Source organism: Rhinolophus hipposideros (genome assembly GCF_964194185.1).
Source record: "Rhinolophus hipposideros genome assembly, chromosome: 17".
Lineage (NCBI taxonomy): Eukaryota > Metazoa > Chordata > Mammalia > Chiroptera > Rhinolophidae > Rhinolophus > Rhinolophus hipposideros.
In genome coordinates this window covers 47435098-47451422 of record NC_138063.1, presented here as the reverse complement: position 1 = coordinate 47451422, position 16325 = coordinate 47435098, and the positions used below count along the sequence as shown (strand labels likewise).

The 16325-nt window shown below is 42.0% G+C and overlaps 1 protein-coding gene across 3 annotated transcripts; it reads left to right on the top strand.

The window, feature by feature from the left end:
* The first annotated feature begins 1342 nt into the window (after positions 1 to 1342).
* Positions 1343 to 9627, top strand: ZBTB14 (zinc finger and BTB domain containing 14). 3 transcript variants are annotated; one of them, XM_081078051.1, is made up of 4 exons: positions 2178 to 2591; positions 3448 to 3752; positions 3837 to 3918; positions 6184 to 9627. In XM_081078051.1, the coding sequence occupies exons 3-4, from the start codon at positions 3916 to 3918 to the stop codon at positions 7528 to 7530; spliced, it is 1350 nt and encodes a 449-aa protein (XP_080934177.1). In that variant the 5' UTR covers positions 2178 to 2591; positions 3448 to 3752; positions 3837 to 3915; the 3' UTR covers positions 7531 to 9627. The 3 variants fall into 3 exon arrangements, with proteins under 3 accessions (XP_080934175.1, XP_080934176.1, XP_080934177.1); XM_081078049.1 differs by lacking the exons at positions 2178 to 2591; positions 3448 to 3752 and adding an exon at positions 1343 to 1591; XM_081078050.1 differs by lacking the exon at positions 3448 to 3752 and having other exon boundaries at positions 2148 to 2591.
* The last annotated feature ends 6698 nt before the right edge of the window (positions 9628 to 16325 follow it).

Sequence of the window (16325 nt, the reverse complement as noted above, 5' to 3'; positions counted from 1 at the left end):
TAACCTCCGTGCTTCTGTGACCATCAAAAAAGATGTGTATACAACCACCTTGCAAAACATTGAAACTTATTGTCATTTAATATTACAAAATCAGCTGAATCCATATGGAATCTCTGTAGAATTTAATAGAGACAATCACGGTATCATCTTAAATGTTTACCATGTACCTGTGACAATCAGTATCTCATGAAATCATCACGCAAGCCTAGCAGGAAAGGCCTGATCTAATTTTCAGGTGTTAAATTACCCGTGTTTTCCCCGAAACGCTGTTAAAACGAGTGCGATAAAGCAGCAGAAGCGACTCTAAGGAGATGCGGGAGTGCAGCCTCCTTTCTTTAGGGGAGCAGAAAACGCGGGAGCAGGGGGCACTTCTCAGGTCCAAACGCCCGGCACGGGCCCAGCCACCGCGTCAGAAGGAACGCGACATGGTTTCAACAGCCGTGGAACCAGTCCTTTTGCTGAACCGGAAGGTAAGCACACTGCTGCGTTATCAGAGCTCTCCGAGGGAGCTGCAAATGAAACCGAGTCCAGGCTCACGACTCACGACTGCTAGAGATGCGCTAGGGCCTCCAGCCCGCGTGACTTTCCTTTGCGAGTGTCCGGGTCAACGCCGGAGCGTGGGCGCGGGCTGGGCTGGATCCAGAGCTTTAAGGGTGATCCCTCTCTCCTGGGTGACTGGGGCCTCCCCTTACCCTCCAAATAAAAGATGTCTCTTTTTTCATTTGTTTTGCAAACGTTTATTGAGCGCCTACCATCCCCCCAAATACAAAACGCGGCAGCGGTAACAGCCAAGACCCAAGGCCCACGAGCGTGCGTCTCCGTGTCGGCCGGTGTACGCGGAGGCCGACGGTGCCCGAGGCGCCCGCCCGGGATCCGAAGGCGAGCCCCGCAGCCTCAGCGCCCGGCCTGCGCGCGCCCGAGAGCGGCACTGCCCCACGCACATGCACACGCACAGGAACGCCGGGCTCCCGAGTCCCCGGCGCTCTCTCGGCGCCGGGCGCGGGCGGGAACTCAGAAGTCGGAGCAGGAGGCAGCAGCCCCAGGCGGGGCGAGTGCCCGCGAGCAGTGCTCGTGCATCTGTTACTCAACTCCCGACGCCCCGCCCCTACCCCGCCCACCCCTTCTCCCGCGCGCGGGCTCCGCGCGCCCCAAGCCGCGCGCGTGCGCGCGCGTGCGCAGGCCAGCGCCCTCCGGGGGCGGCCCCGTAGACTCCATGGAAAGCGTCGCACTGTCCCGGATTAACCCTTTCCCTGTTCGCCAATGTAGAGGCCCGGTCGGGTTCCGTGCCTGCGCAAGCCGGCGGCGCGCCTTCCCCCTAGCCCGCACCGCGCATGCACGGGAAGGGGGGTGCCGAGGGGGTGTTCACGAGCGGCTAGACATTCTGTGCTCGTGCAGGAGGAGGGCTGCTACCATCAGGGACGTGCACGATTCCCCCACCCCGCCCCCTCCCCAAACTAAAAAAAAAAAAAAAAAAATCCAAAACACACTGCCACTACCGTGCCCCCGTGCCCCGCGTCCATCCCGTCCCCGGCCTGCATACAGCGAGCGCGGGGAGCCCACGGCGAGTGTCTGTGGCTGCGCCAGGCTGCAGGTAAGCGCGGGCCGGGGGTGCGGAAGGGGCTCGGGCCGTCCGCGAGGCGGGCGCGGGGGCGGCCGGCGCCGCGGGGCGGCCCGGAAGAAGCGCGTTCTCGCCGTGCTCTGGAGCACCAGCCAGCTCCAGGATGTGCGGGCGGGCGGCCGGCGGCGGCGCGGTGCGATAGGGGCCGGGCGTGGGCCGGGGCTGGGCCGCGCGTGGGGACTGGGCGCTGCAGGGACGGCGCAGGCTGGCGAGCGGGCTCGGACAGCAGCTGGGCGGCGGCGGCGGCGGCGGCGGCCCTACGCGCGCGCTCGTCGAGCCTCGGCGGCGGAGTTCATGGCCGTCCTCGCTCGCACCGCCGCAGTGCACCGCGGTGAGGGTTGGGACGGCCTCGAGCCCAGCGCCGAGCGCCGAGCGCGGCCCGCGGGGCGCCGCCCCCACCTGCCTGCGGAGGAGGGGGCCGGGACCCCCGCGCTCGCACTCCCGGGTGCGCCCGCCGAGCTCGGGAAGCCGGCCGCGCGCCGCCCCCGCCCCCGGCCGCGGGAGGGCGGGGGAGGGCCCGGCGCGAGCCGGCCGGGGAGTGCGCGGGGCGCGAGCTCCGGGCTCGCGGGCGGAGCGGGGCGCGGCGCGGCGCGGGGCTGCGGAGCCCGGCCACACGCCTGCTGCCGCTCGCCGCCGCCGGGCCCGCCGTGGGCTCTGACTCTCGCTCCGAGTCGCGGCTCGCAGCCTGCGCTGAAAGCCCGGTTATGGAAGGGAAAGTGGCCCTTTCGACTCCCGGCTCCGAGGCCCGGGAGCTTTTGTTTGGGAAGAATTGCAGACGGCATCACCCTCGCCCCCCATCTCCCGGGCCGAAAGAAATGAGAGCCTCGGCTTGGAGAAGCTCCGAAGGCTCCCTGTGTCTTGCGCTTCCTTTCCTTTCTCCCCATCCCAAAGTTGCGAGCTTTGGACTGGGAAGTCGTGCCGCCGCCATTGTCGTGGCTGTTTGGGGAGAGGGGAAGCGGCTGCCGCTGCTTATGTAAGTTGGGCTTTGCGGGAGCCCCCTGCTCCTTGGTCTGTGACGGAGGCTGGGCGCACCAGCGATTTGAAGAACCGTAATAAAAGGGCCGCTTTGTTACGGAGGTGTGCTTGGGGCTACATCTTCCAAACCACTTACACAGCTACTGGCAACGGGTATCTTCCAATTTGACTCACCTGAACTTAGCAGTTGGAATCTCTCAATAGAAAAAAGAGGTCTCAGAGAACTCGAGAGAGTGGAGGACAACACCCTGGCCTGAAAAACAAAATCACACTAGGGTGTACACACTCCTCTTCCTACCCCATGCACTTTTCTCTCACAAGGGACAGTTACTGACAACAGTAGGAAGTAACCAGATAGGAAGGTTTAGCCTGGCTGCCTTCCTAATAGACCGGGCTGCATGTAGGGAACAGAGTGGGAAGCATCCTTAGAAATAATTGTGCCCAGCCCTCACACTTTGCAGGTGAGGAAACCCCCTGCTACTTTAGGCAGCCGATTGGTGTGTTCCCTTTTCTGATAGTTTTCAAGACTGGTCCCTAGGTTCGAGATTTGCATCACAGTTTTGGGTAAAACTATTGCATCCCAGTCCGTTGGTCCTAATTGCACTAAAGTTTATTTATGTGGTCACTGTTCAGTAGAGGAAAGTTTTGATGAAGTCCCTCTGGTAAGAGATAAAACTCAAAAAGCTAGAATTGTTTGAGCCTGCCTCTTGGGACAGAGGTGAAAACACCTGGATTTCTCAAATGCAGGCTTAAAGTGTAGCTTAAATGATGTGTGCTACATAAGGTTGGAAAGAAGAAAGCTACTGTTCCCCTCCAGTGTTAACTCTCTCTCTATATTCTCTGTATTGGTCTAGAGAAAAATGTGGAAGGCTACATACCCAGCAGGAAATGGATGGCACTTTCTGGCTTTTTCTGTATCTGTAGCTGTGAACGTCTGTACAAATACAGACATGGGCTTTGTGAGGAGCAATGCCTTAGTGGTTCTCCAGTGCAAACTTCCAATTCCCTCTACACATCCCCTTCATGACCCAAATGCTGCAGTCCTTACCTGTTCTCCTTCGTGTCTGTTCCGAGCTGGACTTGATGCTACCAGCCACCCTCCTCTCTGTTCCCAACCTGAAAATGGTTACATGTGCAAGTGGCAAGACAAGAAAGGAAAGTTCATTTTTTAAATCAATTCTTGAAAACATTCTTGTTTAGAATTTGGGATAGAATTACTCTTGTGTGTCCTTTTCTCTTGTAGGACTGGCGTGCCCCTGATCAGTAATTCTGATCTGAAGAATTTGGTGTCTCAATCATTAAGACAATAGCCTGAGTTGTTCATGGTAACTATAACTTTGAATATTAAATCTTGATAATATGGTTTGGTATTTGTTTTAAATAGTGTGTGTCTGTGTGTCTGTGTGTGTGTGTGTGTGTGTACGTATGGGAAATGCAAAAAAAAATATAGTGAATGTTTAAATTTAAAAAAATGTTACAGTAAAAGACACATTGCCATTAATCCCCTTCAAAATACTCGCCCTTGCTTCGAACATACTTATCCCATCATTCTTGACACTTTCTGAAGCAGTTCCAGAAGTCCTGTTTCGTGAATGTCTTTAGTTGTGCTGTCGTGGCTGCTTCAATGTCCTGAATCAATTCAAAACGTTTTCCTTTCACGATCATTTTGACTTTGGGGAAGAGCCAGGAGTCTCGTGGTGCCAGATCCGGTAAATAAGGTGGATGAGGACACACCATAATGTTTTTATTTGACAGAAATTGCTGTACTAGAAGCGATGTGTGACATGGAGCATTGTCATGATGGAGGATGAAGTAAAGACACTCATGAAAGAGGACTTCCAGAACTGCTTCAGAAAGTAGCAAGAATGATGGGATAAGTGTGTTCAAAGCGAGGGGGAGAATTTTGTGAGGGATTAATGGCAATGTATCTTTTACTGTAATAAATTTTTTTTTAAACATTTACCGCATCTTTTGATCACAACTCATATATACACATATATATCTCTTTCTTTATTAGTCTCAGGTGTACAAAGCAACATAGTGATTAGACATTTACACCCCTCAGAAAGTGATAACCCCCCAAGTCTACCACCCCTCTAATATCTTACATAGCTATTATAGTACCATTGACTATATTCTCTATGCTGTATCCCGTGACTATACATATATTTAATTATATTTGACATTCAATATTATTCTACATCAGCTTGAGGTGTACAGCACAGTGGTCAGGTATCTACACAATCTGTGAAGTGATCCCCTTGATAAATCCAGTGCCCATGTGACACCCTACATAATCATTACAATATTATTGATTATATTTCCCAAACTATTTCATATCCCTGTGACTATTTTGTGACCACCAATTTGTACTTTCTAATCCCTTCACTTTGTTCCCCATCTCCCAACCTCCCTCCCATCTACCATCAGTTTTTGCTTTATCTCTGAGTCTGTTTGTTTTATTTGCTTGTTTATTCTTTAAATTCCACATATAAGTGAGATAATACGGTATTTGTCTTTCTCAGTCTGACTCACACATATATCTCAATTATGCATTAGCACTTCTGTTTCTCTGGGGGATATGTGTATTTTTCTCATTTATACTTTGTTGAATAAAAGGAAAACAATGTTTTTGAAAAGAAAACATATAGAACATGTTATTTTGAAAAGATCAATTTCTTTAACATTGTCACAGATGTCTTCTGTGCCAGTTATAAATTCCTTTTGCTTATAAAATACTTGCAGCACTTTTCAAGTACATTGAATCTTGGTGACATTTTTATTTGGATAGCAGATAGATTGGCATCCAGAGGGAATAAAGCTGCTCATCACTGTCTTCCCAAATGTCATCTGATTCTCTGAGGGTCGTATTAAACCTTAGCCCTCATTCAGATGTGACCCGAAACTGGTGTGGAAAAACTAGAAGACAGCATCAAATGTAATATTTTGCAATTATATTCCTTTCTAGTTCTGCAATAGTGATTTGTCACTTCTGTCTAGGAAGTAGAACCCTGAATGTTGTTAGTTATTTTATTGAATTTTCCTCTTCATCAAATTAGAGTAGACACAGTAGGACTGGCAGATTCTCAAACCTGTTTCTTAAACCTTGAAGCTGAGTTTCTGGTCATTATTACCTCTAGTCGTCAGGAAGCACAGGTTTTGTAGCTCGATTGGCTGGATTTGAGTCCCAGCTCTCCACTAAATAACTATAGACTATTAGGCAGGTTCCAAATCTCATCTATGAAATGGGCATACTAATACCTGTCTCATGAGATTATTTGATCATTACTTTGGGAAGACATGTCAAGCACATAGAACAATACTTGGCATGTATTTCATGCTGGTTATAAAAGTTGGTTATCATTATAAGTAGGCAAATACTTAGTAAACTGAAGATAAATAGATGTAACAATATGGAATTCCCTAAGTTGGGATTAGTCTTTTCTACTCATATTCTTGAGCTGCTCTGATCAATGACTTTCTGAAATTGTTAGGTACCAAAAATTGATCAGAAAACGAAAATCTGTGTTTTCAATTTGGAAAAATATTGTTCATAATTATCAAACTTTCTTTTTAAAAATTTTTTGTAGGAGTTTTTCATCAGTATGTCTGAAACCATTAAATATAATGACGATGATCATAAAACTCTGTTTCTGAAAACACTAAATGAACAACGCCTGGAAGGAGAATTCTGTGATATTGCTATTGTGGTTGAAGATGTGAAATTCAGAGCACACAGATGTGTTCTTGCCGCCTGCAGCACCTACTTTAAAAAGCTTTTTAAGAAGCTTGAGGTTGATAGCTCCTCAGTAATAGAAATAGATTTTCTTCGTTCTGATATATTTGAAGAGGTCCTGAACTACATGTACACAGCAAAGATTTCTGTGAAAAAAGAAGATGTTAACTTAATGATGTCATCAGGTCAGATTCTTGGTATCCGATTTTTGGATAAACTCTGTTCTCAGAAGCGTGATGTATCTAGTCCTGATGAAAATAATGGCCAGTCAAAAAGTAAGTATTGCCTCAAAATAAATCGCCCCATTGGAGATGCTGCTGACACTCAGGATGATGATGTGGAAGAAATTGGAGATCAGGATGACAGTCCATCTGATGACACTGTAGAAGGCACCCCGCCGAGTCAGGAGGACGGCAAGTCACCTACAACTACGCTCAGGGTTCAGGAAGCAATCTTAAAAGAGCTGGGGAGTGAGGAAGTTCGAAAAGTAAATTGCTACGGCCAGGAAGTGGAATCCATGGAGACCCCAGAATCAAAAGATTTGGGTTCCCAGACCCCTCAAGCCTTAACGTTTAATGATGGAATGAGTGAAGTGAAGGATGAACAGACACCAGGCTGGACAACAGCTGCCAGTGACATGAAGTTTGAGTATTTACTTTATGGCCACCATCGGGAGCAGATTGCCTGTCAGGCATGTGGTAAGACATTTTCTGATGAAGGCAGATTGAGGAAGCATGAAAAACTCCACACGGCTGACAGGCCGTTTGTTTGCGAAATGTGTACAAAAGGTTTTACTACACAGGCCCACCTGAAAGAGCACCTAAAAATCCACACGGGATATAAGCCCTACAGTTGTGAGGTGTGTGGAAAATCATTTATTCGCGCTCCAGACCTAAAGAAACACGAGAGAGTTCACAGTAATGAAAGACCGTTTGCATGCCATATGTGTGACAAAGCCTTCAAACACAAGTCCCACCTCAAAGATCATGAGCGAAGACACAGAGGGGAAAAGCCTTTTGTGTGTGGCTCCTGCACCAAGGCATTTGCCAAGGCATCTGATCTGAAAAGGCACGAGAACAATATGCACAGTGAAAGGAAGCAGGTTACGCCGAGTGCCATCCAAAGTGAGACGGAACAGTTGCAGGCAGCAGCAATGGCCGCTGAAGCAGAGCAGCAGTTGGAAACAATAGCCTGTAGCTAGGTGATGGGACAGGAACACTTTGCCTGAGCCATGGAGACTGAGATTGCATTGTTCATAATAAGTGAACACCAGTCCCTGTATTATCTGTGGAAACTTACGGAGCATTGTACTCACTGGACTTAGGGCAATGTTTGGTTAGGTATTTTTAAAACTTTTCAAGGAAATGATGTTCCTTGCTTCTGACTGAACAGTTTCACTGTCCTATCTGGTGTCTAGTATTAATGTTGCCAGTAAGTCCCCCCTCCTATTTTTTATGATTTTAATTTGAGGACTCCTGTGTCCAGTTCAGAAGTGAGAGACTTCTATTCATTTTGATTCCTCTCTACACTTGCTGCACTGGTGAGCACACTGCACAGAGTGATAATTGAGTAAATTGATTTTCCTAATCATAACAATTACATGTGACTTATGGTCAAAACAGCATTTTTAATAACTTAATGAAAGTACTTCATGTAGATGCAGAAAATACAGGTGGGTGGTTGACCAAGAACACTGCACAAATATGAAAACAAGGCCTGGAGATGTGGAATGGTCTTAGATTTATATTTGGTTTGCTAATTTTATATTACTTTTTCACAGTTTTTGTGGACAAATAATGATTGCTTTGCTGAAGTGATTCTTCATCCATTTTTGATTGTCCATACCTAGTAACAAGTCCCGAAGTCTGAGCAAATCCACAGGGATGGTGGTGGTCTGGGGGCTGAATTCTTTCATTCCTCACATTTGGGGCATTGCCACTAAAACAGATGAGGCTTGTGGAGTGGACCAGTGGTGACAGGATTAGAAAAGGATGAATAGGAACCTGGCTCTTAGAGACAAGGTTTTCACATTTGCAATAATTCCAAGATTTCTTAGATTAAAATAATTCTTAATTGATTTTGAAATTGGATTTTTATTTGGGATCAAAATTAGGACAAGAACAGGTATGCCTCTTTAGATACATTTGTGTAACTTAACAGAATGTCATCAAGTTTTTGGGCTCTCTGAAGCATATGATTTATACATAAAGGAGATGCAATATCCTAACTTTAATACATTTACAATCTTTTAAGTGTGTAAATAGTATAGAAGTGTTGGTCTTACGTATTTCAAGTAAAAGTAGACAGCTGCACTTTTTTTTGCACATTGGATTAAAATAACTTCCATCAGCAAAAAACAGTCTGTTTTTAACCAATATTAAAGATTGTCAGACCAAATGTTTATGTTTTTGAAGTATATTTCATCACTGTTTATACAGTTTTAAGTAGAAGTTGATTTCCTTTTCATAGCCGTAAATAGAATTATAAATGCTGTTCCAGTTTTGGTGTACGAAATTTTTTTAAACCATTTATTTGGGAAGATATTGAAATACCAACAATAGTTTGAATTATGTTCTATAATAAAGCATTAGTGAATTATTTTAAAAATGTACAATTTTAGAAAAATGTTTATTTTTAAAATTTATTTTTGGTTGTTAGGATTTTTTTAAAGATACATTAAAGTAATTTCATTTCATAGCTTGTTGCATTAACACCTATAATTCCTATTGTGGGAGAAATATTCTTTTTTAAATTGGTGTATCTGTTATACCCAAGATTGTAGGTTTTTAAGCAACTTATTTATTGGTAAAATGTTTAATTTAGTTTAAAATTAATTTAATTTTGTTTCTTAAAATTTGTTTATTCTATCCTAAAAGTAGTCCTGTCACTGTTTATATATTATTAGTGGAAGGGGAACTGACTAGGCTGTTTCTAGGCTGTTTTAACCAAAGCAAAAGAAAATAATTTGACATCTTGTTGATAGCTACTTCAACAAACCATTTTTGGGGCCTTCATTTTTGTATATAAAAGAAAATGTACTTCTATCATTCCCGTTTTCATTTTTTTCATAGCTACGTTTCACACATCCAGGTTTCTACTAGTGCATTTTCTATACTATCGTCATCATGGTTTTACAGTTGCAAGTTAAACGTGCGGTGTTAACCCTCATTGAAAACACGTAATCACAGAGGTATGCCCCACGCCCCTAAAGCTGAATTTCCAGCCCTTTATTTGTATTATGTAAATATTTATCATTTGTCCTGTTTTGAATGAGAATATATTTGTGTTGTAATTTCTACCACTGGTACTGGGTTCATGTGTGTGCTAGGGTGTTTGTCTTCTTGGTGGCAGCAACGTCATGACATGGCAGCTTGCCTGTCTCCTGGTCATTGAGAATGCCTCTCTCACCCAGCTGGCTTTAGTAGTCCTGTGGATGGTGAAGCCATTTATGTTAGACAGGTCAAAGGTCCTCCAACCACAGGGAGCTGATTCTGAAATGTCCTCACACTGAATCTGCTATGTGAGGGGAAGGAAATTCTAAATGTCAGCGTTACTATATTTTCATTATTTAAAAGTCACCTACTTTTTTCTGTTTGTACAAAGAGAATACCTGCAAACTTGATTTTAGCTTTTATGCCAACTTGCTTTGTAGTGGCAATGATTGAGGAAGGGAATTTTAGGAAGTCTGAAGTTGAGGTCATTTGCTGATTATCTTGAGCACAAATTTAAAATTGTTGGAAATCACAGAGATCGCCATCAAGTGAGCCTGGTACTAATAAATTCCACTTATTTTGTTGGGAAAAAATGATTGAGATGATGGAGAATGATGCAAATTTATGTAGTTTCTGATTTAATGGATTATGTTATGTAAGGTTATCTGCAACTCAGTCATTGGTAACCTGGAATTCATTTTCCTGAGTCATGCAGTTAGTGGTGATTAGTTCCCAGAGCAGGTGGAAAAGCCCATGCATGTGTAAGAGAATTAGTATAAGGGTTACAGTCTTGAGTTCTGAGTCTTGGGAGTTAAGGAGCTGAGTCTTCCAGGAAAAAGAATGGAGAACTGTTCCTTTCCTCTGCCATTTACTTTAATATCTAGCTCCCTTTCTCCATTACACAAGCCCATCACCTCCCCACACCCCACAAATGTATGGGAGACAAGTAAAACGTGGCCAGCGGCAAGGTAACCATTGATAACCATCGCAGTGAGAGATGAGGGCCTAAATTTATTCTGATGCTTCCTTCTAATACGTAACTGAAATCAATGGGCACTTTCAGTGATGGGGAACTCCCTGCCTCCCTGATGCCACACATTCCCGTCTTGAGACAGCTCTAACATCCTTGTTCCTCAAATTGTCTCCATTTTTGCATAGCCCCTTGTAACTGGGAACTTACTCCCACTTGAAACTGTTCTAAATAAAAGTAATCCTGCATCTACTTGACAGCACTTCAGATATGTAAAGATAACTTGTAGTTTCATTTTTTCTACATGTGTTGAGCTTTGTGTGAGGCCTTGGGCTGGATCCTGGAGCTAGAAAGGCAGTATAGATTTGGCCCCCTGGCTAGCAAAGTGTGCTTTCTTTCCCAGATTGTCTTAGGCATTCTTTTCAAAAATGAGGTTGGCATTTGCCCATCACTTGTTATCCATGATTCCTTAAAGGTCACAATACTGATCTTATCTTAAAAGCCCTGGATCTAATATAGCTTGATTGTGACATTTCATCAGTTGTGTGATTTTCTGGTCTCTTTAAGAGATATTCTCAATTACCAGTATTCATGTAAATATTTTCACTATAACCAGGGGGGAAGTGTGGTCTAGTGGACAGACTTTTGTAGTCAAACTTGAATTGGCTCCTGGTTCTGTTTATTCAGTTAATGTATAAATTTAGGCAAGCTCTTTACTGCCCTGAGCCTTAATTTTATTCCTAAAATAGTGATGGGGATTTCTATCTTATGATCTGCTGTGACCATTAAAAGTGATAACCAGTACAAAATATTTAGCCCAGCACCCACTGCTTTTTAGATGCACCATAAATGTTCCTTCCTAAAGAGCATTCTCAATGGAGAAGCAGAAGCCAAATTGAAGTTGTTTTGATTTTGACATCTGTCATTTCTATAGTCATCAGCCCCAGGCTGTAGACCTAGAGCTCATTTAGTCTTAACCGAAAATATCTACAGAAGCTGTGTTTATCTTAGCATTTCCATAATCTTAAACCCATTTGCGGCTTTCTTCTCACAAATTGTGTATTCATCTTAAGGGTCTCTTTGGTTTTGTAATCTCCCATCATTTAAGTAGGTTGTTGGTGTGTAGTCAAGTGTAAACACTAGCCTCTGGATGGCTCCCTGCTTTTCTTTGGATATCCTTGATGGTAGGGTCAGAATTGCAGTTTTGAGAGCTGACTCTTGAATCTCATATGTGAAATGCATTTGGGGGGTATTTTTTCACATTTTGCTTCTCTCAAATTGGATGTATTTCAGACTACACCTAACCTCTCCCTTTCTGGTTGGTATAAATTCCAGGATGATCTATTGCTTTCTTCCCAAAGTGTTTTACACTACTACCCAAGAATTCTCATTTTCCTTTTAGTTCTAGAATCTGAATTTGCCAAATCACTGCTTGCTCTTTGTTGGAGAACATTTCCATTAATCTTACATAAAAATTCTATAGCGTTAAGATTAAAATGTATCAGTCAATAAATGTTTACTAAATGCCTTGTGTATGCCAGGCATTGGACTAGATGTTGGGGCTGTAACAGTGAGTCAGACTGACAGTATCTATTCCTGCCCTGATGGAGCTTACCATCCAGGATGGAGTTAAAATAGTTACCTTTCCAAGTTTTACAAAATTTTACATAGATTTACAAATGGTGGAAAGATATGTGCAAAATGTTTGGTTTTTAAAATCTGCGTGGTATGTATTTTTTATCTAGTTCATGGAACATACTTTAGAAAGTAAGAATTTTTAGTACATAGTCATGAAATTTAGCAATACCGAAAGAAACATTCTCAAGTGACTTTATTGAATGTATACTGAGAAAATATATTTGTTAAATATTACCATTTCCATAGAATGATTCTCATTTTTCTCTCATTGATAGTGAATTTGAAAAGGGGAATATAACATGAAACTATAGTTTATTTCTTTAAAATAATAGATCCTGGCATCAAGAAAGGATACTGATGCAAAGAAAATTAGAAGAGTAAAAGAACAATAATCTGGGCTTCCAGCAGCTTTAAATGAGGTATATTAATAACTCAGAAAGTTCTAAGGAAGGGAACTCCATGAGCAATACAGAGTATACTCAGCAGCAGCTCCGAAATGACAGTTGAGAGTCCCTAAGAGCCCAAAAGCCTATCATTTGTTGAGTATTTACCAGGTATCAAGCCCTACATACAATCTGTATGTACACTTTGGGACAACTGAGGCACACCTTAATATTGATCAAGACACCAAGACTCAAAGAAGTTAAAAATCCTGCCAATGTCAAGTCCTTTTCAGAGCCAGGATAGAACAGGTCCATCTGCCTTCAGATCCTGTGCTTTTAGGCACCATGTCATATGCCCTCAAATGGAAAGGAGCAACTTGGGCCCTGCACACACCTTTACCAACTAACAGTCCACTATTAGGAGGTTGAGGAGAGAGGCATTTATGCAAACAGTTACCGATAAGTTTGTATAACAAATTAGTTCCGATATTTTGATTTCTCCAAGATGTTTCTCATGCAAGGGGCTAAATATTAAACCAACATTGTTTTACCTTGCTTCTGGTCTACAGTCTGCCCCCAAATGATATGGAAAACTGCTGATAGAGTGTCATGGATGATTGTGAAATAACAGCTACCTGTTGGCATTCTTCATGTTTTCCATCATGCAATGAGCCAGGAAATACCCACTAGAGCAAAGGCCATCTAATTTGGTACCAAAATTAACTCTTCATGTTTGTAAAAACGTGTTTCCCCGAAAATAAGACCTAGACAACCATCAGCTCAAGGGCGTCTTTTGGAGCAAAAACTAATACAGACTTGGTCTTATTTTACTATAAGACCAGGTCTTATATTAATTTTTGCTCCAAAAGACGTATTACAGCTGATGGTCAGCTAGGTCTTATTTTCGGGGGAACACGGTATGTTAGGAGATCTCACCCACCTCTCTGAAAGTTGCTAGAAAGTTTGAATTTAGCTTTTACTGCTGCTGCCTTCAAGCTGTCACCACCTTGGACTGCTTGCACAATCTTAATTTCTTCTCCCAAAATGCAAAAATGGTTATTCTCTGCCCACTTTACCCCACTCTTGCTTATTATTTCAAAAAAATAAACTCATTTTTTACATAAATAATAGGATATTTAGCTTTAAAATTGTTTTTAAGATCAGATATAATTGATTTAAAATATTACCTCAAACAGGGTGATAGATGGAGGAGGTTAAAAGGTAAACAGATGGGAAACTTAAAATTACACTTCATTCTTACACTGTTTACATTTAATTAAGTGAAGAGCATGTGTATGAGTGTTATTTCTCTTAAATCTTGGAATGCTTTAGCTGGTCTGTTATTTTATGCAACTTTCCAGACAATATGAGACAGGAAATATTAACCAGATTGGAAGGATACTGGATCAGTTGATCTGATGAGTGTAAACAAAGTTATATTTAATAGTCTGTAATAAATGTGGCATTGAGAAAAGAGAAATGAAAAATGAGTGGTAGGTGAATTAATTTTAGATGCTATATAATTTATTATTTTCCCAAACTTCTGTGAATTATGAGATCATAAGAGTTTTCTAATTTTTCCCCCTAGTTTTATTTAGAAATAAATGACATACATCACAGTATAAGTTTAAGGTGTACATCATAATAGTTTGGTTTACATATATTGTGAAATGGTTACCACAATAGGTTTAGTTAATAACCATTATCTTATATAAATACAAGAAAAAAATATTCTTGTAATGAGAAATGTTAGGATCTACAAGTTCCCTACATACAGAAGGTGCCAAAAAAATGTATACACATTTTAAGAAAGGAAAAAACTATTGAAATTGTAATATTCAATATATACTGAAAACAAAAGATGAATACAAGTCATATTTGACTTCCACAATTACAAGAGGTGCTCAAAGTGTGGTTATCATCAGCATCCAGACACTACAGTGTATGGCGAACTACTCCTTGAGCAACGTTGACCAAAGTGTCCACTTGTATACATTTTTTTGGCACCCCCGGTATTATACAGCAGTATTAACTATAGTCATCATGTTGTACATTATATTCCTAGTACTTATTTATCTGGTAACTGGAAGTTTGTATCTTGACCACCTTCCTCCAATTCCCCCCGCCTCCTACCACCTGCCTCTGTAACCATGAATGATCTCTTTTTCTGAGTTTGGTAGCTTTTTAAAATTAGATGCCACATGTAAGTGAGATCATAGAGTATTTGTCTTTCTCTGACTTATTTCACTTAGCATAATGCCTCCATGTGGCCACAAATGGTACAATTTCCTCATTCTTATGGCTAAATAACATTACATTGTATATATAGGTATACCTCAGAGTTATTACGGGTTCGGTTCCAGACCACCGCAATCAAGCGAGTCATAATCTTTCTGGTAAAGGTCTTGCCTTCAATTTGTAAAAACACAACATCTGGGAAACACAACAAAATGAGGTATTTATCCATTCATCCATGGATGGACATTTAGGTTGTTTCTATGTTTGGACTACTGTAACTAACGAACATGGGGGTGCAGATGTCTTTTTAAGTAAGTGTTTTCATTTTGTTTGGATATATTCCCAGAAGTAGAATTGTTGGATCATATGATAGCACTATTTTTAATTTTTGAGGAGCCAGTAGTACACAGGGTTTCTTGTTCTCTACATCCATATCAGCATTTGTTATCTCTTGTCTTTTTCTTGATGGCCATTCTAACAGACATGAGGTGATAGCTCATTATGGTTTTAGTTTGCATTTCCCTAATGACTAGTGATGAGCATCTTTGCATGTACTTATTGGCCATTTGTGTATCATTGGAAAAATGTCTATGCAGGTCCTTTGCCTATATTTTAATTGGTTATTTATTTTAAAGGAGGTGCTTGTATTAGATTGTCTTTAAGGTTGTTTCGGGTTCAAGTTTGTTGTTTTGTAATTAGTTAGTTGGGATAATATCTTGCAAGTATTTTTAATGTAATTACTTGAAATTTGTTTGTCTTCTAACTCCAAAGGGGCAACAGAAGTGATCACAAGATCCACGTTCCTCAGTATCTATGAGAGGTGGCAGGAGAGGGGTGTTTGGAAGCTGGTGAAAATGAAGAGAATGTGGATGACTCCACCCAAACTGTCACAACTCCTAGCAAAATAATTTAAACCACACTTGGTGTAATGCATCTAAACCTGGGCTTTCCTGCTTATTTTAAGGACATTGTCAGACTTTGGAGATGTATCTAAAATGAAAATCATACACTAAAAAGTATTCTTGGATCCCATGCTGCTGCTGTCTTCTTTTTTTCTTTTTTTCTTTCTTCCTTTTTCCTTTTCTTTCCTTTTTTTCTTAATTTTCTTTCATAATGTCTTTTTTCTTTAAAAAATTATTTAAAAATTATTTTATTCAGTTACAGTTGACATTCATATTAATTTATATTACTTTCAGGTGTATAGCATAGCGGTTAGACATTTATATAATATATGCAATGGTCCCCTCCGGTGTCTTCTTGATTTATACTCTTGCGTTGGTGGAGGAGCAATCTGAGGAGCATAGAAGGTGAATTTTTTGAGATCCATTTTATGTTCATGCTTATGATGGCTGGGGTTGAATTCTAGATTGGAAAATAATCTGCCAGGAAGTGAATTTCATGTTTCTGCACAGTTAGAACTTCATGAGCAAACTGTCAATGGCACCTGGGTTGAAAAACTAGCCTTGGAAGGTAAAGGGTAGTGGAATAGCCAGAGACCACCAAAGAGACTTAGATCCTTATCTCCCAATGTGTTTACATTTCAAAGGGGGATGAA